The sequence below is a fragment of the Pan paniscus genome, chromosome 1 (genome assembly GCF_029289425.2).
Source record: "Pan paniscus chromosome 1, NHGRI_mPanPan1-v2.0_pri, whole genome shotgun sequence".
Taxonomy (NCBI): domain Eukaryota; kingdom Metazoa; phylum Chordata; class Mammalia; order Primates; family Hominidae; genus Pan; species Pan paniscus.
The window spans coordinates 31,072,486-31,098,414 of NC_073249.2; the positions used below are offsets into that span (position 1 = coordinate 31,072,486).

At 38.2% G+C, this 25,929-nt stretch overlaps 1 protein-coding gene across 1 annotated transcript in view; it reads right to left on the bottom strand.

Moving 5' to 3' along the window:
* Positions 1 to 2,347: 2,347 nt before the first annotated feature.
* Positions 2,348 to 25,929, bottom strand: part of RRP15 (ribosomal RNA processing 15 homolog) — a 47,122-nt gene continuing 23,540 nt past the window's right edge. The window contains exon 5 of the mRNA XM_008966769.6: positions 2,348 to 2,975. Coding sequence (XP_008965017.1) covers positions 2,832 to 2,975 — 144 coding nt within the window. The 3' untranslated portion in view covers positions 2,348 to 2,831. The remainder of the gene's footprint in view (positions 2,976 to 25,929) is intronic.

Sequence of the window (25,929 nt, forward strand, 5' to 3'; positions counted from 1 at the left end):
TTTTCCATAGTTCTTTCTAACTGAAGATAAGTAACCTACTATATTATTCTAAGTAGTTACCAAAAATAAAATCCTAGGTGTTATGTTTAAATAAATGGGGAGGCAGGAATTGCAGTTTTCTTTCCCCTCGTTAAAAAATTCAAAGACAGGTGGTATGATGGCTCACACCTGTAATCCGAGCACTTTGGGAGGCAAGAGGCGGGGGGATCCCTTGAGCTCAGGAGTTCACAACCAGTCTGGGCAACATGGGGTAACCCCATCTACATCAAAAAGACAAAAAATTAGCTGGGCATGGTGGTGCCCACCTGTAGTCCTAGCTACTTGGGAGGCTGAGGTGAGAGGATAGCTGGAACCTGGGAGGTGGAGGTTGCAGTGAGCTGAGATTGCACCACTGCACTCCAGCCTGGGTGACAGTGTGAGACCGCCTCAAAAACAAACAAACAAAAACCACAAAGACAATGTAGAAAGATGAAATACACTCGGATTATTTATCTGATTGATATCAGAATAATTTAAATGTTGTAGGTAAAATATTTAGAATAGAGGTGACAGAACTAAACTACTCAAAACATTCACTTAAGATACACAATTAGTTTCTAAAATATGCACATTTCTGGTTTCATATTTATACATATGGTATTTTGCTTAATACCCAAGATGCAAAAATACAAATACATAGAAGATATCAAATCTATATGATAAAAATTGTCATATAATTTATATATACTTCATAGCCTTCTAACAGAAGTGATACATTTTTTTCTTCCTGATAGTGGCAACTCAATTTTTCTTTGGAATAAAATAATTTTGGAACAAAGGAAATCTGCAAATATTCTCGTCCTTACTTTCAATGTGAAGATCTTGTCAAATTTTTTCAAATCAAATGAGGGACTATAAAATATGTTTCAAAACATTTTAGTAAATAAGGTATTTATCCGTATCTATCATGTGAATGTACTACTCAGAAAAATTCCTGCAAAACTCTAGTATAACCCAGAAACAGATTAAATTAAATTAAGTGTAATCTTAGTTCTGGGGAGAAAAATGTGTTTAAGTTGCTGCACTTTTTTTTTTTTCAAAATTGTGTGTTTGTTAAGTCATATTGAAATATGTATCTGTATTAAGTTATAGCAGGATATTTAGTTCTCCTGTATTACTACTGAGGTATATTTGTTCACATTTATTTATACTGAAAGACACTAATGTTCACAAGTTAGAATAAATACAAAAATGCGTCTTGTACTTTGCTGTTTTAACCACTTGATATCTTAGGTGTACATCTTCCTTTATGATAACAAATACCAGGCCACAGACTGATTCGGCTTTAGTCATATAATACTGTAACACTCAAATGGGTTTCAAAATATAAACATCTCTGCTCTTGGATAGTTTTTTGGGGGGAGGATTATCCTTCAATACATAACAGATGCAAGTATGTGCAACTGGGTGGTAGGAGGGAATTATTTTTATTATGAAAAGGGATGGATCCTTTTCAAAAAGGGACAGATCATATTTATTAAAAATAATTCCCTTAAAAACTTTAGATCTTGGGCCACATTTCACAAAAATTTTGGAATGATATTAAACAGTCTTTCCTCTTTTTAACAGCTGGATACTAAAAGTCACCCAATTTAATAGCCTTTAAGGCAATAATATGGAATCAAGTCTCAAATTGGATGCAATATTCTGCTGCAGATTACTTGTTGTCTAACTGCATCAATTCACTGGTTGGGCAGTCCATAAAAAAGAATTTAAGCTAACTCAAATATTTGGGAGGAAAAAAAAGAAGAGAGAGACTAAAGCATGTCAAACTTGCTTCCTGAGAAATTGTGTCTCATTGCATAAGCATGAGAATTTCCACCTCTGTAAATCTCTCATGCAAAAATAGGCTAACACCTAAAATAAATCTGTCATTATTTATATTATTTAATAAATGAAAGGAAATAAAATAAAAGTTGAAATCTGGGCCGGGCGCAGTGGCTCACGCCTGTAATCCCAGCACTTTGGGAGGCCGAGGTGGGTGGATCACGAGGTCAGGAGATTGAGACCATCCTGGCTAACATGATGAAACCCCATCTCTACTAAAAATACAAAAACAAAAAATTAGCTGGGCGTGGTGGCAGGCACCTGTAGTCCCAGCTACTTGAGAGGTTGAGGTAGGAGAATGGCGTGAACCTGGGAGGCGGTGCTTGCAGTGAGCCGAGATCACGCCACTGCATTCCATCCGGGGCCACAGAGCAAGACTCCGTCTCAAAAAAAAAAAAAAAAAAAGTTGAAATCTGTTGTTTCTTAAATCATATCTTCCAGATTACCTAAAACTAAAATCACGACCCAAAATCTGAAAAACTATAATTTTAAATTTTATTATATAGGTTTTCTCAATAACTTCCCAACACAAAGCAAAAAACACCAATCATTCCCAAAAACTACAGATACATAGTTGAGTCTATAAGTTAGAAGGCAGAGAAATATTAACTTCAAAGAGTTTAATGATGAATTAGTACTGTATTTCTGAAAACATTGGTGATACTGAAATAATACACCAATAGACATGACCAATATGATCCTGGCAAAATGCATATCTCGCTGGTCAAGCAGAAATATATCCTTTTACAAATGTTCTGAGGAACAATGCTTAAAATTATACAAGGGTTTAAAATATAATTTTAATGAAGTATATATAAAGTGTACATGAAAAGGAGAAATATGAAATCTGGCAAAAGTCTTTTGGCTTTCTTACAAATGGTATCCTTATAATTCCCCAACTATCAGAGGATGACATATTTTTCTAGAAAAAATAAAACGACTGCAATTGTATTTCCTATGATGCTTTATGTATCAGAGTCACTTGCAGATTCTGGTCTGCTGTCATCTGGCCCATCACCTTCCTTGTCCCAGTCTTTCATAGATGCTCCCATCATGAAATCATCACGTAGGATCGCCCAACCTGGGCCTTCTTCTGATTTCACTTCAGTCTGAGGAAAATTATAGAATCAAAATATTCAAAAGTCAATTCCATCATAAGGAAACAAAAAGGTACAAGCTACAAAACAAACTTTTCAATGCTTAGTTTTTAAAATAGGGGTAAAACCAAGAGAAATTATAAATCGACTTACTTTATACCCTATGATTATACTATGATTATATATGTACAAATGTATAAGAACTAAACATTAATAAAATATTGTATGGACTCCATAAAAGAAACATGAAAGCAAAATAAAAAAATTTTTTTGAAGTGAGGGAAAAAATATAAATCTACGTTTGGTATTAATTTTTTAAGCACTTCTGACAACAAAAAACAGACTTACAATACTATTTAACCTTCAGTGATAATTTACTAGAAAATTTTGGGCAAATTATTTCACCGCAACTGACAATTTAACAAAGGCCTTTAACCCAAAGTAAATTAAAAGTGGGAAAAAGAAACTACCTTGGTACTATGCTAGGTTTTTTAAGATGCCATCTCACTTAATGTTTTTATAAAAATTTGAACCAAATGTTCTTTATTTAGGTTATGAGCTCACTGCCTGACCCAATCATGTAATCAAAGACTAATCGTATGTTGAAATTATAAATAAATGAAGCAGGCAATAAACATAATAGGTAGTCAATTCGTTTCATTTAGTCACAGGATTTATGTGGTACTAATTACAGCTTTTCATTTCATGGTACAACAGTACCACCTTGTGGTATCAAGTAAGTAATACAATAGATGCAGCACTCAAAATTTTTCATTCCTTCCACAAATATTTATTGAGAATTAGCTGTGTATCAAGCACTATGTTAGAAACATAGTGATGAACAAAACGAAGTTCCTGTTTTCAGGGGGCTAACAGTCTATGCATATCTATTTATGTCAATCACAGAAATACAAAATTTTGTAAAAACCTAAGGTACAAGAACCCATGACATTTGGTTAGAAAACAGTTGTTATCATTATGCAGTCATTAACTACATAAAAACAGTTTAAAAAATATATATATATTAAAGATATTTGCTGGGTTACAAGAGATTACTTACCTAACTGCTATAGCTTCCCTTTATTTAAAAAAAGATAGCTCTGAAACATTCATTCCATTAAAAAAGAAAAAAATTGACCACTATTACAAGCAAATAGGAAAACTGTCCTATTGGCTCACTCTTGTCTTCTTGAGGTCAAAATATCAAGCAGAGCTTGTGCTTAAATATAACTTGAAGACTGAATGGGATATAAATGTAAGCAAAGATTTCAGAACTGACTTCGTATATCAAACATCAGCACACTTTTTACTATAATTTACCCAACATACAGAAGTAAATAAAAAACATCTGTGCTATTTAAAAACCAACATAAAACAGTTCCAATGCTTCTCACGTCACACTGATAGGAGAACAATAACGTAGGAAGATAACTGGAGTATATTAACAACTTTTCATTTATTTCTACAATATCAAACCTACTCTTAAAACTGAAATTCTACTTCTATTAGATTAAGTTAACTAGCTGGATAAAAGGCCATTTTCCCTGATTTTCACTCTGTCACCCAGGCTGGAGTGCAGTGGCGTTATCATGGCTCACAGAAGCCTCGACCTCCCAGGCTCAAGTGATCCTCCCACCTCAGCCTCCAGAGTAGCTGGGACTACAGGTGCACACCATCATGCCTGGCTAATTTTTTTTTTTTTTAGAGACAGGGTTTTGCCATGTGGTCCAGGCTGGTTTCGAGCTCCTGGGCTCAAGCAATCCACCTGCCTTGGCTTCCCAAAGTGCTGGGATTATAGGCGAGAACCACCACACCCAGCCAACCCAGGTTTTCTTTAATAAAAAACTGATGTTCACAGTGAACAAAAATCCACTTAGAACCAACAATTATAACACCTCTCCTGTCAAAGTAAGAATTCAAAGCTTTCAATTAAATTCAGAAAAGTGTATAGCCATATCCAAATTGCTGACTAGCAAAGACCTATCCTGCCTTTGATATTTGAGTTTACATATGAACAAGTACAATCTCAGTGTGAAGCCTCTATGTTAGGCAAGTACACCCAATATGCCATCAACATGTTACCGAAAGAGCACACTGATCCCACGTGACTGACTCAACACAGAGTGTTTCTACAAGAGAGCTCACCCTGACAACCAACCTCTAGTTGGACTGAGCTACTCCTCTACTCCTCTCCTAGGTAGCACCAGAAAACACGCAGGCAACAGAAGAACGAAGAAGAAAAGGGAACATGGAAAAAAAAATTTTTTTTTTTTTTTGAGACCGAGTCTCGCTCCGTCGCCCAGGCTGGAGTGCAGTGGCGCAATCTCGGCTCACTGCAAGCTCCGCCTCCTGGGTTCACGCCATTCTGCTGCCTCAGCCTCCCGAGTAGCTGGGACTATAGGCACCTGCCACCATGCCTGGCTTATTTTTTTGTATTTTTAGTAGAGATGGGGTTTCACCATGTTAGCCAGGATGGTCTCAATCTCCTGACTTCATGATCTGCCCGCCTTGGCCTCCCAAAGTGCTGAGATTACAGGCGTGAGCCACCGTGCCCAGCCCACAAAACTTTAAACATGTATTTCAGAAAGAAAGGAACAATAGTAGACCAAAGGAAGGAATTCACTAATTAAAATGGTGACACCAACTATATCGCATGCTTGTCTTGAAAGATGATTGCTGTAAACATGTATTTTAGGCAAGAAGAGCAACAACAGACTAAGTACAACGTTTTGCTCAATTGTCCAATGTAAAGAATAACGGGAAGAGCTTTACAGGGGGATTTTGGTGATGTTTTTGTTTCTTGGTTTCAAGGATCAATATAGTCTGTATCAGTGATTCTTAAAGTGTGATCTTTACACCAGCAGCATTATCCGCACAACTTGAAAATATGTTATTAGCAATTCAAAATCTCGAGCCCTGTTAAATCAGAAACTCCAGGCATGGGGCCTAGCAATCTGTTTTTATAAGCCAGTCAGTGATTCCGGTGCATGTTAAAGATAATTATTTATTTGCTTTACATAAACAAACATTTTTTCTTAGTGATGGTTTTTGTTCACTGCTATAAGACCAAGTACACTTTATGGCTGAGAGGGAAAGATTTTAGAAAATCTAATATTCGATTTTGTAAATCTAATGTAAAATTCAGCACTGTATGCCTTAAGTATGGACATCATTCAAGCTATCATTACAGTAGCATTTTTACACTGTGAAGCAACAATTTGGAAAAAAAAAGACACAATAGAAAATTTATAAAAACAAGTGTGGGTTAACACATTTTAAAAACAGGTATGTTAGATGGCATCTGTCAAGATGGCAGCTCAAGAAAACCTTGTTTAAGGCCAGGCGTGGTGGCTCACACCTGTAATCCCAGGAGTTTGGGAGGCTGAGGCGGGCAGATCACTTGAGGTCAGGAGTTTCAGACCAGCCTGGCCAACATGGTGAAACCCCGCTTCTATTAAAAATACAAAAATTAGCCTACGCATGGTAGCACAGGCTTATAATCCCAGCTACTGGGGAAGCTAAGGCGGGAGAATCACTTAGGAGGAGGAGGTTGCAGTGAGCTGAGATCACACCACTGCACTCCAGCCTGAGCGACGGAGTAAGACTCTGTCTCAAAAAAATAAAGAAAACCTTGTTTTAAAGGCAGCAGAATGACTCTTTAAATTCTAATCCCTACATTTGCTAAAGACATATGTAGAAAGAAAAAAGGCAGAGGGCCCATGCTAAAGTGGCAGTTTGAACATAAACAACTAGTCTTGCTCAACTGCTATATTCAATAAAACTACAGAAAAGTGATTTGTTGTTTTAAAGACATAACTCAGAAGGACAAGATCAGAAAAGACAATATCAACACAATTTTGAAGGTGAAGGAGATGGACCAGAAGACACCAGGAAAGTTAAATCCTAAGACTGCACCTATCACACTGACAAAACCAACCCTATTTACACTGCAGAATCTGCAAAAGAAACAAACTGGCAGTATGTATCAGGGACTTCTGGAAGTTAAGGGTTGAAGTGGAAGAACCAAAATAAAAAGCACTGGGGTGAAAGGTATGCTTTGAGAAACATTTAGTGCTCTACTTCCCCATCCCATTCCACAATAACCTGGCATAATACCTGGAGGTTTAACTTCTGAAGAGGTAATGGGCTTGCACAGATGAAAGCATAGGTATAGAACCAAAAATGGGATTAAGTTACACACACACACAGCAACCAGATATTGAATCCCAGCTCTCTTCTCACACTGGGCTCCCAAAATGCTGGTACGCAGACCTTTTTCTTCTAAGTAGGAGATTGGAAGAGTTACTTTATTGAAAACCTGACAAGTTGCTAATAAATTCACCCAGAGAACCCTACAGTGAAATTTAAGGTGGATGACATCCATATATTCATAGCTTCCAGTTGAATTTTTTGGTCTATTTGTTCTAATCATGAACACACAACTAAGGATTATCAGAAAGAAGAGAACAATGCAAACACAAAATTTTAAAAATGACTTGTAGGAAAAAAAATCTCAAGAGAAAAAAATTTAGGGAAAAATATCATCAACATCCTCAAAGAGTTAAAATATATTGCATCCATAAAATCAGAACAGTTGTTATTTGATTTTACCTTGTTTATTTATTATTTTTGAGATGAAGTTTCACTCTTGTTGCCTAGGCTGGAGTGCAATGGTGCATTCTTGGCTCACTGCAACCTCCACCTCTTGGGTTCAACCGATTATCCTGCCTCAGCCTCCCGAGTAGCTGGGATTACAGGCACCTGCCACCATGCCCAGCTAATTTTTTGTATTTTTAGTAAAGACGGGGTTTCACCATGTTGGCCAAACTGGTCTCAAACTACTGACTTCACGTGATCCACCCGCCTTGGCCTCCCAAAGTGCTAAGATTACAGGCCTGAACCACCACACTCGGCCAACAGTTGCTATTTTAAAAGAAACATTAGGAGAATAACAAAGAGCTTAAAATTAAAAATATGGTGGAAGAAACAAAACAAAAAACCACATTATAAAAGTCAGAAGATAACGCTGAGGAAATTGCCCAGAAAATAGACTAAAAGAAAAGAGATGAAAAATGGAAGAAAAAGATAACTGGAGAACCAGTCCAAGAGGCCCAGTATGCAAATAATAGGAGTTCTACAGACAGAGAAAAAATGTACAGGAGGAAATTAATAAAATACTTTAACAAAATTTCCCAGTGAAGGACACACATTTCCAGATTAAAACCAGCCCTCGAGTGTCCAGTACAACACAATGAGAATATTATTGTAAAACTTCAGGACAACAGGAACTAAAAGAATATCCCATAAGCTTCCAGGAAAACAAAAGTCACATGCATACCAATAATCAGAAATCAAAAGATTCAGATTTTCCAGTAGCAATATTGGAAAGCAAGGAAGCAATAGACAAATACTTTCAAAATGTCAAAGGAAAATAATATCCAACCTAAAATTCAATATTGAGACATATTATTATTGAAATGTGAACACTGAACAGAGGTATTTTCAGACATACGAGGTCCCCAAAAGTTTACTTCCAATGCAGCCTTTCTCAGGACACTGAGGATGTTCTCCACAAACAGATGGAGTAAAACAAAAAGAAGAAAACATGGGATAGAGAAAATAGGAGTCCCACCAAAGGAAAAAGAAGGAAACAGCCAGGATGAGAATGAATGGAGATTCCAAAATAACAACTACACATCACGCATGAAGGACAACCTGCAGCCAAGTGACTCTGTGGGACGGCATGCTGAAAGCGGTCATCACCATGACATCTGTCATTGTATGTTATTTTAACTTGACAAAACCGCTGGAGAATATGCTTTACCAAAAGAGTGAGAGTGAACCAAGAAAAAAAGGAAGATCCAAGAACCCCAGAAATAGGGAATTCAATCCAGAAGAAATTCCAAGGATCAAAGAAAATTTAAGTCCCAGATGACAAGAGTGAAGCAACCCAAGAAAGCAATCAGGGGATACAAAGGAAAATAGAGGCCTCTAGGAAAGAATATCTCAGAGAAAATAATTAAAATAGATACATCACTTCAGATCATTTGACTTCAAAAAACTAAATTAATTAAGGAAATTAAATATGAAAAGTCAAGACAATGATTAACTTCAGGAAAAATAAATAGAAAGGAAACATATAAATATGGAATATTACAACATTCAGCTGTAAATAATTTTTTCACATGAATAAGAAATGCTGAATACTGTCAACTATAATTGTAAACTAACTACATTGAGTGGCCAAAGGAGAAGAGACTGTGTAAGATAATTAAATCTTTGCCTACTATAACAGAAAACTAATAGATAATGCCTCAAACTGATTAATCAAAAGATACGACTACACATATGCACATAAGTTAGTGATGGCAGTGGCCGACCATCCGGAGTGGCTGCTGCCATCACACCAGTTGCAGCAGGGAGGTGCAGGCGGTGGTAGCAGGAGCGGAAGCAGCAGTGGCGGCGCTGGAACCCTTGTGCCTCGCGTCCCTGAGGCAGACAATTGTGTCACACCCACGCTCACACAGGCAGGCAGGACCCACTCCCAGGCCCGGAGCCTCTGCCATGGCCTCAACCTCACTGCCGGCCGCGTCTTGGGAACCCGCGAGTACCCGGCCGAAGGTGCAGGCAAGACTCAAGGGGCCAGCCCCCAGAGCGTCGGGTTCATTTGTGCGGGGTTGGCAGGGGCCATGCCACCTGCACCTCCCCTGCAGCTGCTGCTGCAGGGAAAACATGGAGTAGGCAGGCAGTTCCCGGCCCGCTCCTGGGAATCACAGCGATGGGGCCAGACTAAGTCACCGGCCAGCAAAGGAGCAGCACAGTCAGGCACGGAGGGGCAGGCTGAGAGGGGCCAAGAGGAGGACTTGGGCCTGGGACGGTGCCAGGCTCCACAGAGCTGGTGGGAGTTGGGAGCAGGCAGAAGCCCCGCCCTCGCAGGCATAGCTGCAGCAACCCAAGTCCCGGCTGCAGACCTAGGTATGGCTGCACTCTGGAGTGGAGGGGGCCAGGAAGGCGCCCCCTGCCCCTGCAGGCTCGGAAGTATCTTCTCCCACTGCCCGGTTTCTCCCCGCTCCCAGTGCCCGCTCTGATCTCAGAGCAAGGTTGGAGCGGAACCCGGGCACTGTTACAGCCCAGCTGGGTATACGCACACTGGGGGCAGCGCTGACATGCCAGGCCCCTGCCCCCTTGGCCCCCTCCGGACTTTGGGTGCCAACAAGCATGAGAGGGAGGCCGAGGTGGGGCTAAGGGCAGCTCAGCATTGACCTGCAGGCACTCCTTGGCCAGAACAGTCTGGGCGCCATGAGCAGTGGCAGGAAGCAGACAGGCTTCTGGGTAGAAGGGGGAGGGTCCCTGGTGAGGCCCCACCTTCAGGCCAGGGAGGGCCCGAAGCCTGGGGACCGGGCTGCCAGTCCTGGGGACCAGAGTGGCAACTTGTAGTGCTTTTTCTGGGCCCATCCACGGTAGCCCATGGGCCAATTGGTACTCAGTTCCTCTCCTCTAAGGCCCATAAAAAGCCCCGAACTCAGCCAGACCCAGAGACAACAAGACCACCAGCTGCAGAGAGGAGCTATCCACCCCAGGGTCTCCTCTGTTCTATCGCTCAATAAAGCTCCTCTTCATCTTGCTCATCCTCCACTTGTCTGTGTACCTCATTCTTCCTGGATGCAGCACAAGAACTCGGGACCTGCCGAATGGCGGGGCTAAAAGAGGTGTAACACAAACAGCGCTGAAATATGTCCCTTGCTCACCACGTTGCAGGTGACAAGGAAAGAAGAAGGAGAGAAGAGCTGCAGCCCTTCGGGAAGCCCAGACCTAGGAGCTCCCTGAGCCAGGGCTGTGACACCTCTTTAGGGCTCTGCAGTTACTGGCATCTCCAAGCTTCCAGAACGCCACGACGTTCCCTGGTGTCGGCCATGGAAGCTGCTTACAGTACACCTGGTCCAGCTGCAGCCTCGCAAGTAGCCGGCGCCCATGCCATTGCCGGGAGCTATGGACCCTGCCGCAGCTGGCATGCCTGGCTGTGTTCAGTGGCAGGACCCCACTCTCACTCATACATCCCTTGCTCTTGGCAGGCATGGGATCCAGGCTGGTAGCACGAGCCGAGCGCAGACTGCCAGGCTGAGTGGGCAAAACGAGCCCATAGGACCGAGCAAAACAGGCAAAGGTACCACTGGTCACAGAGGTTTCCAGCTGGTGAAGCGACACCCAAGGATCCTGTAACATTAGGAATACAGAGATGTATAAATGCCAGCAGGACTAGCTAGAGAATTAAGAATTAGTTGCCCCTGAGATAGGAGCTATGAAGAGTAGGCAGAATGGGGTGGAAAACAACTTTATTTTATAATAAACGTTTATGGCAAAATGTGGCTTTTTAAACTACATGTATAAGTAAAGAATTAAAAAAAAAAAAAGGACAGCAAGAAACAGAAAAAAAAAAAAAGTACACCTAAACCATTTCCACAAATCCTAAGTTTCCCAGGATTCTTTTCTACCAAGATCGTCCCAAAAATATCCTAAGAAATCCTTCTAGTTTTATTAACAATGATGATTCTGTTTTACTTCCTAACAATAAATGAAAAAGGGTCAAACACAATAAGTATACTATGAAGTCATTGTGTGCCAAGCACTTTATATAATATTGCCTTATTTCTAATTCTCTTAAGATTCCTGGCCAGATAGCAAGTATCATGCTTACCTTATAAGAAAACTAAGGCTCAGAGAAGTGAAGTAATTATTCAAGTTCAGAGTTAATAAAGAGCTGAGTCTATACCCAAACACAGATCCATTTGATTCCAAAGCCCATGTTCTTTCCACAACACTAAACTTCTCTAAAACTTAACTGATGATACGAACACAATACAGTAATATACTGTGTTCTTATATAACCTGTTATAACCTATGAATGAGGACTAAAATACATGCAAAATGCTGAATATGCTTAAGGTAATTTCCATAAAAGATTTGGAGTAAATTACATTACACACTGGATTGACGTAATTTCAATTTGCTATATCTTTTCCATAAATATGATTTACCATTAAGTATAAAAACCTCTTAAATACTTGGAGCACCCACACAAAAAAAAGGTAGATCAAAGATTAATATAAGAAAAAAGAAAAAAAAAAGCCTGAGGCAAATTCTAAACGTGTCATTCATCGGAAAAGCTTGCTTGGGGTGATCCCTGAATAGATTTCATTAAATGTTAAGACATCCTGAGAATGAAGGGTTTTTTGTTTTGTTTGTAAAAGAGAAGTAGCAATTTGGTATATTCTTTTTATAAAAGGAATAAAAAGAGAGTTCTGGATTTGAATCTTAGATAAGCCATTGACTCCAGTACTGCAAATTAGAAAGTTTTAGAGGTACAGGCCTTGAAAGAAATAAAAAATTTATTATTTTTTATTAACTGGTTATAGCTATAAGACAAAGTTAACCATACTGTACATGTTAGACATAGGTATTTACTATCATAGATGGAAGCTGTGTTAGCTGTTAAACATAACTAACTGTAATATAAATCGTAAAGTATAAACTGAAATAACCAAACTTTTATCAACTTACGGAGTCTTTCAGTGTTGCTGCAAGGCAGCACTGATTCAAAGACTTAAAGCAACCTATACAACTCTTTCTGCTTATATCAAATGAAACGTAAAAGTGACTAAATGCAAGAACTTAATGAAAACTGCATGATGCAAGGAAACAAACAGTCCCCACCTTCCTTGGCCTAGTTTTATACAAATATTGAATTGAAACCATACAGAAGCAGTCTGTGTCCATTTTGAAGGTGAAGACAACCCTTAAAAATGTTAATCAGCTTTCATTTCAAAGCGCAAACATACATTGGCAGCCACTGAACACTGAAAAAGAAGGTTTGGAATTACACATTCATCTCACACCAATGAGATGGTTAACTTCATTTCATTTGCTGGGGTGGGGGATAATTAAAATCAAACCATAAAGAAAGAAACAATATAGTCTCATCTATATTTAGTAATCAACAATAGTTGATTTCATTGCTTTCCCTAACAAGAAAGTTCAGTTTTCATTTTAACTCAGTTTCACCTAAATTTTAAAAAGTTCTTAACATTGACTAAATTCATCTAAATATCTTTGTTGTTAAAAATTTTCAGTAAGCTATTTGCAATTGTAGTTAAAAACATACTTTATGGATTCAATTTTTTTCGCCCACTGATTTTTGTTTTGTTTTGTTTTAATTTCATTTACGGCCCCTGAGGTAGGAGCTATGAAGAGTGTGCAGAATGGGGTGGAAAACAACTTGATTTTATAATAAACGTTTATGGCAAAATGTGGACATATGTACCCAATACATATGTCCTTCTTCAAAGCGGTTCTATTTGGTGGTTTCTATTATTATACATCTTGTTATCCATACATTTAGTTCTTAATTCAACATTGATTTTCCTCAACATTTAAATTATCTTAAGAACTCTAAGTAAGTTAAAGTTAACTAAGGTGACCAAGCCAAATGTCCAACAATGATAGACTGGATTAAGAAAATGTGGCACCTATACACCATGGAATACTATGCAGCCATAAAAAATGATGAGTTCATGTCCTTTGTAGGGACATGGATGAAACTGGAAATCATCATTCTCAGTAAACTATCGCAAGAACAAAAAACTAAACACCGCATATTCTCACTCATAGGTGGGAATTGAACAGTGAGAACACATGGACACAGGAAGGGGAACATCACACTCTGGGGACTGTTGTGGGGTGGGGGGAGGGGGGAGGGATAGCTTTAGGAGATATATCTAATGCTAAATGATGAGTTAATGGGTGCAGCACACCAGCATGGCACATGTACACATATGTAACGAACCTGCACATTGTGCACATGTACTCTAAAACTTAAAGTATAATAATAATAAAATAAAAGAAAAAAAAAGAAATAAAACATAGTAAAAAAAAAAAAAAAAAACCTAAGGTACCTGAAAAGTCAAATGTAACACTTCAGGGAGCCTTTTGACAGTGCTCTATTCATTTTCATAGTAAATTAGTTGTTTGAAATATTCAGATACACTCTGCCAATTAGTCTCTTAAAGCACATTTTATCTGCTATATTATATAGCATATAAATGAAAACCCAGATTTATAAAAAATTAGCAGAGCTGTGAATTCAGCTGAAAAATAGATACCAACGTCTTCCTGATATCACAAATTTGCTAAAAAGCTTACATAAGAAAACATATGTAAAAGTGCTTTGCAAAACTATGAAATGCGATATAAACAAAACAAAGCTACATCTAGTAAGGAATATGCACACTATCAATCTACTGAACTCAACAAACAATTTAGAAATAAATAGATTGGTCCCATCAGACCCCCTTGGAGAAACAGGTGATTCTAGGTCTGGGACACAGAAAGCACAAGGTTTGGGCTGGACATCCTGTCCCAGAATGCAAGGAATCACTCAAAGAAAATGAGGTCATGCCAGAAGGACACATGAGCCAGTTTACACAGGTTCTCACAGCCACATTTGCAAACTTAAGCAACAAAAAGTATAATGACACTCATTGACTGTAAACACTGAATAAAAATCCCTATGTCCATGACATTTTAAAAAGACAAACAAGCCGGGCACAGTGGCTCACGTCTGTAATCCCAGCACTTTGGCAGGCTGAGGTGGGTGGATCACCTGAGGTCAGGAGTTTGAGACTAGCCTGGCCAACATGGTGAAACCCCATCTCTACTAAAAATATAAAAATTAGCTAAGCGTGGTGGCGGGCGCCTGTAATCCCAGCTACTCAGGAGGCTGAGGTAGGAGAACCACTTGAACCCGGGAGGTGGAGGTTGCAGTGAGCCGAGCCGAGATTGCACCATTGCACTCCAGCCTGGGTGACAAGAATGAGACTCCATCTCAAAAAAAAAAAAAGACAAAAGAAGAAAGAAGAGACTGGAGGTGACTATTAAACTCCTTACTCTGGAAGACCATAATTAAAAGGGATGAAACATCAACCCCCATCTTTAGGAACTTTAATTCATCTCTTGAAAAGTGTCAGCTAATAAATTAGAAAACAAATGAGAAAATCACCATTCTGTAACCTCAAGTCACTTAACTATTTTAGGCAAGGATCACTAATTGATGGTAAAAGGCAAAAGATGGAGACAGGTACACTTGCTCCTGTGAAACTATTTGTCCCAGACATTACTTTCTAACTGGGGGGTGGGGAGGGTGCACCTTTAATAAAAAAAAAAAAAAAAGTATTTATTATCACTTTAACCAAGTGGAAACTGGCATCACTAGCATGAAACATTCTGATAATGTGTCTCCTGATGTGTTACAATAGCAAGTACATAGTATAAGCTATCACACATATGATGTAATTATGGCAAAAAAAGTTTAACCTAAATCTCAGCAAGCCTGTAGTCCTAACTTCTAGCTTACAGGAAAAAGGCATAGAACAAGATAAATGACAACATAATGAAGTAATCAGACAAATTCATAAACCTGGATTCATTATTCATTCTTCAAGACAACTGGCCTGGATTCATTATTCATTCTTCAAGACAACTGGCTTGTCTCTTTAAAAAGCTAGTCTTTAAAAGAAAAAAAAAGACAAGGGATTGGTCTAGAACAAAAGAGAACAAGACAGAATCAAATGTAATGGGTGAGACTTAATTGAATTCTAGTTCTCAAAAAGTTATAAAAAAATTTTAATTGTATGGTATATGAACATCATACCTCAATAAAACTGATTTTTTTTTAAAAAAGAGAATCTTCGGGGCACATGGGGGTAATACTTTCAAATAATCAACCTAAACAAACAAAAACTAGATGGAGAGAAAGGCAGATAGCTATTAACACAAACACAGTAAGTGTTAACAACTTTTAAACCTAAGTAGAAATACAGAAATATAGGTGTTTATATTACTATTCTTTGTAATTTTCTTCCTGTTTGACAATTTTCATAAAAGAGCTGGGAGTTCACGCCTGTAATCCCAGCACTTTGGGAGGCTGAGGCAGAAGAATCACTTGAGCCCAGGAATTCAAGATCAGCCTGGGCAACATGATGAGACCCCCATCTCTAGAAAAAAAAATTTTAAATCAACCGGGCCTAATGGTGCCTGTGGCTCTAGCTACTCGCGAGGCTGAGGAGAGAGGATCACTTGAGCCCAGGAGGTTGAGGCTGCAGTGAGCTGTGACCACACCGCTATATTCCAGCCTGAGTGACACACCAAGACCCTGTCTTTAATTAAAAAAAAAAAAAAAAAAAAAAAAAGGTGTGGGGCATGGGGGAAGATTCTAAAATCTGTATTCGACACACAATCATCAAATACATGATGCATTTGATTTCTAGTAAATTTTAATTCCTTGACAAATGAAGAGAAAGTCAATTCTAACTTGAATTTATAAATAATTTTCTAAGTTGGTTTTATGAGTTTCATAACTTGAAAATATCTTACTATGGTTAACATTTTATCTTACATAACAGTTTTGAGAAATCAGATTTTAAAATGTGTCAATCTTCATTATGCTTTACATCAAATGAGCAGCACGAGAGACCTAGGAAAAAGCAGAATGCAAGCTGCTTCCTTCACCATTCTCTTCCTAGTCTTGCTGACACTGTGGCTTATCAGCCAGCCACAGTTCTTCCAGCTCATCTGGGTGAGAGAAGGAAGAGAAGTTTTCTATTGGAAGTGGAATTACGTAAAAACATCTGCCACAGCATCTGGCACAAAGCATACGCTAGTAAGTGCCCTCTCAGTCCTTCTACTCACTATCCTTACTTGCTGATGCCGAGTCATTGTGTATCACATAATCCCCAGCTTGGGACAGATATGATCTTCTAATGATGTTCTGCACATTATTCACAAAGATGAGGACATTCAAATAGGATGACAGCACCCCCATAAAAACCAAAATCTTAATAAGTAAATTCTTGTAAGTAATACAGTTAGTTCAACCATAAGTGGAAATGGGGAACAAGAGAAAGTGGACACATTTCTAGTTCCTTCAAATCTAGTTTTATATTTTCTAAGAATTATGCATTACTAGAGCCATCACACCTAACGTGAGTGAGAATATCCAAATCTAAACATAATTTTAATCAAATTATTGGAAGGTTTTTGGATTATTCAATAATTCAGATAAAAAGTAGTAAGAGTTCCCCTTCAAACTGGTTTCCAACTTTGGAATTCATCTTTGACTACAATTTTTAGAGAAAAAATAAGCACCAATATAAGGAACTCGTTTTGATGGCATGCAATGCAAAATAAAAATTATTGCAAACATTTATACAGCACTTACTATGTGTTAAGCATCATTCTAAGTGCTTTATGTATATTAACTTAATTGACTCTCACAACATCCCTATGAGGTAGGGACTGTCATTACTACTATATATAACAGGCATTTTGAACTCAGGCAGTCTGGTTCTAGAATCTGTGGCTTTAGTACTATGTGTTATATATCCCCACAAATGGTCTCAACTGCCTACTACTCAAAAATGGTAATTTTTACCAAGATGCAATAAAATATTATTCTGACTTTTAAAAATGCATTATAGGTGCTAACATGTAAGACTGATGTCTTAATATAATGCATTTTTAAAAGTTAAATGCATAGACTCATCTGTGCAGGATAATTTTTTTTTAAAGCCTCAGCCTCACTAAAGAAAATCCAATACAGGCAGCCACTTCAAATAGCACATTTATTCATATAGGAGCAAAAAGATGTATGGCACCATTAATTTTAAGTTAACAGTAACTAAAGATTTCTACAGCAGTTCTGTAATAACTAGTTCTTATTCTTCACTAATATCCATATTTTCCATAAGTCAAAATGCTGCATGTGCCATATTGCCAAACCTAAGTTCATTTTGATTAAAACTGTTGTTCAAATCAGAAACCACCCTACATGAAAACTAAATAGCATATTTTAAAAGACATAAATACAATGGGAAACTGGCTTAAAACCATTCCCATCAACAGTAATATGTATAATCCTGCTTGTTCTCATTTCAAACATGGAGTCTCACTTTTGCCTAAGCTCTATTTAGGCATTTTCAGTAAACAAACATTAAGCTGAATTATTTACAAAATTAGGATTCCACACATTCCTGTTAGAGAGCTTTACGTGAGAGTAAAACACTGTTGTCCTGCAATGCAGAGGCAATCTAAGGACAGCATCTTTTTCTACCTCCTTGCCTGCCTTCCACACCCCAACTTGATTTAAAAGCTAAATCCTGGCCAGGCACGGTGGCTCAAGCCTGTAATCCCAGCACTTTGGGAGGCCGAGGTCGGAGGATCACTTGAGGCCAGGAGTTCGAGGAGACCAGCCTGGCCAACATGGTAAAACCCCATCTCTACTAAAAATACAAAAATAAAAAATAAAAAAATAAAAAAATAAAGCCAGGTGCGGTGGCATGCGCCTGTAATCTCAGCTACTCAAGAGGCTGAGGCATGAGAATTGCTTGAACCTGGGAGGCGGAGGTTGCAGTAAGCCAAGATCGTGACACTGCACTCCCACCTGGGCAACAGAGTGAGATCCTGCCTTAGAAAAACCAAAAGTAAATAATGAAAATAGCCAGAGGCCCACCAAGGGACCTGGGTAAGGAAGTCCTCCTTTCCTAGGCTTCTGACTTTAGAAGCAAGAATTCAGCAGATCTAAGAACCAGAAGAAATGCACATTTTTAAAAGTACATAGCAATTTGGAGTCTGGGTCTAAGTTGTAAGATACCAAAGAGGCCAGGTATTTCAAAAGCATTCTCACCACTAATTATTTACCTATGAAGAAATTACAAGGTTGCCATTTATGATAAATAAATGAGAAATAGAGGAGTATCCTACCTTACCTCTATGTATGACATTTAAAGTGCTCATACCACAAAATCAGAAAAAATAAATAAATACCTGGACTCTTCCAGTAACTCTTTTTCCTAGGGACTTCTATTGAAAATTATTGTCTAGCAATCACTAAGGAAATCACTTTCTTTTTTTTTTTTTGAGATGGAGCCTTTCTCTGTCACCAGGCTGGAGTGCAGTGGTGCAATCTCAGCACACTGCTACCTCCATCTCCCAGGTTCAAGCGATTCTCCTGCCTCAGCCTCCCAAGTAGCTGCGATTACAGGCCCCTACCACCACGCCTGGCTAATTTTTGTATTTTTAGTAGAGACGGGGTTTCACCATGTTGGCCAGGATGGTTTCGATCTCCTGACCTTGTGATCAGCCCGCCTCGGCCTCCCAAAGTGCTGAGATTACAGATGTGAGCCACCATGCCCTGCCAAAAAATCATTTTCTAACAGAAACCAGCTAGCATTTTCCCTTACTATAAAATTATAATTTCAGTTTCATTATTTAAAAAAAACCTGAAATTGATATATTGGCAATTTCAAATAAATGAAAACCTTGTAGAAAGTCTGTAATTCAAGAGTACAAGTAAAGCCAATGCTTTCCTAACAGCAGCCAACATATTCTCCTTAGAGACTCACAGATTTAACATCACATCCGCTTCTGTCGGCCTTTAGAGTAACAGAATTACATTCCAAGAAATCTGATTGAATTTTAGTTGGCTTTTCAAGAAAACATTAAAAGGAATAATTACAACTTTGAAAGCTAAGAAAAAAAATTAATGCCTCTACATTAATAAAATCTTGATTAACATACTGAGAAACAAATCACTCTAGATAGGAACATGTTTTGAATAGAGGAACAGAGGTATTAATCCTTTAAGAGTTAAAGCTTAATTTTTTTATAAAACTTTACTTAAAAAATATGTTTTTGTTGCTTCCTTAAACAGTGTTCTAAATACAATGTAATATTTTTAAAAATCACTCAGGGTCACCAGGCATGGTGGCTCATGCCTGTAATCCCAGCACTTTGGGAGGCCTAGGTGGGTGGATCACTTGAACCCAGGAGTTCGAGACCAGGCTGGGCAGCATAGCAAGATTCCATCTCTTTAAAAATAATAAAATAACAAAACATAAAATAAAATAAAATAAAAATCACTCGGGGTCAACATCAAGATATTGGTCAATATGCCTTGCCACATGTTGGTATGTAATTGGGATGATGCTTCCTGTATTTGATCGAAGAGAGGAATTACAGCCTCTGGATTAGGGAATTCCTTCCAAATAACTGAAAATTAGTTATCTAAACCTAGAAGATATTACATTTATTCATGTGGAAAACTCTCTAAAATAGACTATTCATCTTCCCTGACTCAGTAAACAAGTTAATCATTCTTAAAGATTCAGGAACCCTACTAAGACATACAGGACTCATCAGCACCTGCCCCAGGTGGCCTCACCATACTCTGCTATTCTGGTTGCCTCCTTGTTTCTGGCCATGCTATTTCCTGCACTAACCAAATGCTTCTGCCACACTGCTGCTGTTAACCTGATCTTTACTGTCATCCTTCTCATTTCTGATTATAACCTGGAGCAGTCACTGCCTCCAAAAATCTTTACCTCTCAGACATGTTCCATATTTTATATTCTCTATTTTGGTGAAAGCTGTCACCATTTCTGAGTCTCCCAAGTTGTAAACCTCTGAGTTATTAATAAGTCCTCCCTCTCCCATATCCCTCTACATCATGTTAATCACAAATCAAGTCAATCTATACCTTAAAATTGCCTCTCCAATCTGATTCTTCTTTTCCCTTCACCCCAACCCAATTTACCCCACACAATCTTAGTTCACGTTCTCTCCCCTTGCTTTAATTATGGCAATTGTCTTCCACTAATTGGTCTTCTGACCATGCTTCAGCCCTTTCTTTTCCTTAAAAATAATGAAATCTTCACTATCTGAGCAACAGATTCAATCATTCCCCAAACTTCAGCACTGCACAATATTACTCTTGTAACAAACCTCTACATGTACCTCCTTAGTCTAAAATAAAAGCTGAAATAAATCAAAAGAGAAAGACAGAAAAATCAAATCTGACCAGATCACTTACCTTATGGCATTGGCCTCCAAATGCGTAAGGAATAAAGTCCAGATTCCTCAAGATAGGACACTTCAAATCTAATGCCAACCTACTTCCTCAGAATCCCTTTTTCTAACTCCCCACTCATTAGCAAACATCCTACATTCCAACTTCCATGGAAGAAAACAGGAAAGAAAACTATAAGGAATCTGAAAAATTACAGAACTGGCAGGCTTTTTCCCCCTTACCATGTTTACTTCATGCCATTTTAAAAATCAAAGCTAAGTTTCTTATATTCTTCTAAAGTACTTTCCTCCTGAGTCACATTTCCTATACTATCCCCACATCACAATTTTTCCAACTTTACGATTTTCTTATTTCGTGAGCAATATATGTACCACCCAGAACAGCTACTAAAACAATTTGGCAAAGAAGGTTCCTCTTCTTGTTTCTAAATGAAATATGTGGTGATCTGATTCATTCCATAGAACCAAATCTCCACTGAATTTAACATTCAACACTTTACCCCAAAGTTCTATTTATTGGCTAAGAATCATTCTTTTTTTATGTCTTCTCACATCCACTAACAGTATCTTTTTTCATAGCCCTATCTCACAAAAATACAAATAAAATAAAATTAGTGACTACCAATTATTCACTACAAATGTTTTAAGAACGGGGATAGAGAAGGTCTTAAAAGGTTCCAAAAAGAAAAGAATCAAAAAGAGCAGAGCAGCACTGAACCTCTCAATGGCTAAAAAAAAAAAAAAAAAAGAAAAAAGAAAGAAAAAATTTCTCTCAAACTTCTGAGAGAAAATTACTTTCCAACATGGACATCTATGTTCTATTAGTTTCCTGTGGCTGCCATAACAAATTGCTACAAACTAGGTAGCTGAAAACAATAGCAATTTACTCTCTCACAGTTCTGGAGGCCCGATGCCCATATCTGGCAAAGCCTCACTCCCTCTTGGGGCTTCAGGGGAGAACCCATCCCTTGCTGTCTCCTCCAGCTTCTGGTGTTTCTTGGCATTCTTTGACTTGCAGCCACATCACTCCCACCTATTCCTCCATGGTCACACTGCCTGCTCCGATTCTGTCTGTCAAATTTCTCCTATGTGTCTAAGAACACTTGTCACTGGTCTTAGGGCCTACCCGAATAATTCGAGATTACCTCCTTCATCTCAAGATCATTAATTTAATTGCATCTGCAAAAATCCTTTTCCAAATATTGGAAGCCATCTATCGGGCCAACATATCAATAAAAAATAAGGACACCTATACTCTCTCCCAGAATGCTGAAAACTGTGCCATCACTAAAATGCAGGAGAAGGCCAAGAGAAAATAAGACGTTTAGTCCAAAAAAACAGAGGATACTGCATAGGAGAGAGGCGAGAGGCAAATGGAATTCCCAGGAAGGGGATAAAGCAATGTTGCAAAATGACAGTGCACAGCAGGTAAAGAACAACCAGTTTAGAGAGTAGCAGCAGGATGATCACAAGAAATATACTACTGAGAAGGGCTTAACAGTTCTTTTGAAGAGTATGGAAGGATTTTGGCATATACAAAACTAAAGGAAAAAAAAGGCAAGTGATAACTCCAGGAAAAATAAAAATTGTAACAAAGCTGAAGAAAGTAAGTATTATTATTGTATATTATTTTGCTCAGCAGTGAACAATATTCACATTGAATACTAGTATTCAATCTAGTGTAAGAAATTTTAATATACTATGTTGGAAGGACAGAATGTGGAGAGGTGTGAGGAAAACCAACTTTATCTTCCATAAAAGATAGTATCTAGTACTGATAAAGAAATAGTGTAAATATTATTTAAGATATGGAGGTAAATACCAGAAGAAAGTACTAAGAGTTGCCAAGGTATAGAGAAGAATGGAAAAGGGCAGTGGTTATTTTATTTAACCATAAATTCACTTTTCATACTGTGCTCCTATTGCTTTGATAATAAAATTCTAACGCAGAAAAGACTCTAAGAAAAATGACTTGTTCGGCTGGCCATGGTGGCTCATGCCTGTAATCCCAGCACTTTGGGAGGCCGAGGCAGGCGGATCACCTGAGGTCAGGAGTTCGTGACCAGCCTGATCAACATGGTGAAACCCTGTCTCTACTAAAAATACAAAAATTAGCTGGGCATGGTGGTGCACGCCTGTAATCCCAGCTACTCGGGAGGCTGAGACAGGAGAATCACTTGAACCCAGGAGGCGGAGGTTGCAATGAGCTGAGATCGCTCCACTGCACTCCTGCCTGGGCAACAGAGCGAGACTTTGTCTCAAAAAAAAAAGAAAGAAAGAAAAAGAAAAATGACTTGTTCGGGTCCTATCACAGTTAAAAAACATTTATCACAATGTCTGTTTCTTATACCTTGAAGAAATATGAAATTTCTATAACAATTATTTTTTAAAAAAAGCGTTCTTTAAAATAAATTCCCAAGTCATGTGTACATTAGGAGAAAACAAAACCAAACACCAAAACCACTCCTAAAGTATGGTTAACAATAACGGGCTCAATGTATATAACCTATGTTATATTATTACAATTCTATCCATATTTAATATAAAACTCCTGCCTCTTTTGATTATTGAACATAAGACTTTAACGTCAAAACTGAATAACACATATAACTGGGAAAAAGAATTGAAGTCATTAAAATGAAGGTGTTTCCAAATTGGTATCCTGATAGATGGCTGCCAGTGAATCTAGTTTATATGTGGGTGGCCTCCAATTTTAGAGACTTCACAATATTAGGAATATTGAATTTAAAAATCTGTGCTCTGAATATCATTACAGCCCAGGGAAGGGAAAACAATAAGATTTCTTTTGTTCCATTTTATGATGAGAGAAGGAACATCTATGAGGAAAGAGTACAATAGCTATGGTGCTAGGACAAGGTTAAATATAAGAAAAAAATGGCAAATATTACTTTCTACTTTCTTAATCTCTTCCTTTATTTAGCTCATCAATGATTCATTTCTGAATAGCACTTTGGCACATCAAATCTATGCTCACCTTTGCCACCCTGCCTTCCCTTGAACTACCTTAAAAGTTCACCTATTTCAAGTAACATACATAGATATAATGATCTATGCTCTAAATAAATAGTACACAGTTACTCTGAAATTCCCTTCACACAGGGGTAGCCACTTAATGTACATTTTGTTAGAGCTGGTGTAACTAATGTTAACGTGCACTTGACATACTAATTTAGAATTTGCCTACTATCAAGTTAATCTTGCTTACTTATTTACTTGAAGTCATTTGTCCATCTTAATTGTAAGATTTTAAAGGACACAACAAGGATAACACCTGGTAGAAACAGGCACTTAATAAATATGTTTTTTTTTTTTTTTTTTTTTGAGATGGAGTCTCTCTCTGTCACCCAGGCTGGAGTGCAGTGGCACAATCTCGGCTCACTGCACCCTCCGCCTCCCGGGTTCAAGAGATTCTCCCGCCTCAGCCTCCTGATTAGCTGGGATTACAGGTGGGTGCCACCATGCCCAGTTAATTTTTGTATTTTTAGTAGAGACAGTGTTTCACCATGTTGGCCAGGCTGGTCTCGAACTCCTGACCTCGTGATCCGCCCACCTTGGCCTCCCAAAGTGCTGGGATTACAGGCATGAGCCACCGCATCCGGACAAGAAATATGCTTTATATCAGTAACTGATCCAATCTCAAATAGTATAGTACTTTCATAGTTATTCAGATGCAAACTCAAGCAAAATTTTTAAAAAGGAGTCTGTTTTTCCATAAATATGCAATCAACATGAAAACACACATTTTTAAAAGAAAGAAATATGTCAGGGTATTGATGGCATGGGGCAGGGTGTTCTAGAAACAAATTACTTTTAGAGCAAAATCACTTTGGCTTAAGTCTCAAGCAATTTTTGACCTTGTCCCAGATTTACAAATACTGTGATCACTGAAGTAGAAAAAAAGAAAGTCAAGGGCAAGTGCAAATGGTAAGAAAAAAATACAATGCCAGTGGAAAGAATCTGTTGTGTATTTTCATAACTCATGAAAGAAATAATCCCAAAGCAAAAGTATGTGCTTCTATAAAATGTTATTTTGAAACCAATAGGAAAAAAAAAAAAAAAACTAAGTCTCTTCATCTTCCCACTAGTTCTTTCCCATCCAATGTTGCTGAATCTTTCTCTAACTCTTACAGTAAAATGTTACTAGCGAGAATACAGCCTATTAAGGCTTTTGAACTAAAAAGTATAAATCCCCAAACACAGTGTTCATGAATTTACAAGTACTTCTGATAGACACTTTAAAATAGCAGCACTAGTGAGAACTATTATTATATAAATATACAATTTGAGCCCTTTGATATTCAAGAAAGAGACAAGTAGATTCAAAACTTTTGTCACTTAGGTAAAATATGAACTTAATCAAGAAACTTTAAAAAATGCTCCAACCCTAGGCTAGCATAAAATTCCTAAATGCTCTTCTTGCTCGGGTTTCAATTATTTTCCCAAACAAAAAAATTTATGACAGAAATTCTCATTTCCTGACTGATTAAAAGTACCTTTGGTTTTGGCAACAGAAATCAAGCCATCAAAATATAACTACATATTTTGCTTTTTTAAAACAACAACAATAGAAACCCACCACTTATAAAATTAAAGCACATCTCAAAACCTTTCACCTGGTACATTAAAAAGAAATTACTGGCTGGGCTCGGTGGCTCACACCTGGAATCCCAGCACTTTGGAAGGCCGAGGCGGGTGGATCACCTGAGGTCAGAAGTTCAAGACCAGCCTGGTCAACATGGTGAAACCCCGTCTCTACTAAAAATACAAAAATTAGCCGGAGGTGATGGCGTGTGCCTGTAAACCCGGCTACTCAGGAGGCTGAGGCAAGAGAATTGCTTGAACCTGGGAGGTGGAGGTTTCAGTGAGCCGAGATCACGCCACTGCACTCCAGCCTGGGCCAGGGAGCAAGACTCCATCAAAAAAAAAAAAAAAAGAAAGAAACTACTGAGGCAGCTGGAGAAGCAAAGTTCTCATGCCAAAGGTCATAGAAAGTATTTATGCTCTTAATCTCTCAACCAAACATCACTAAAGA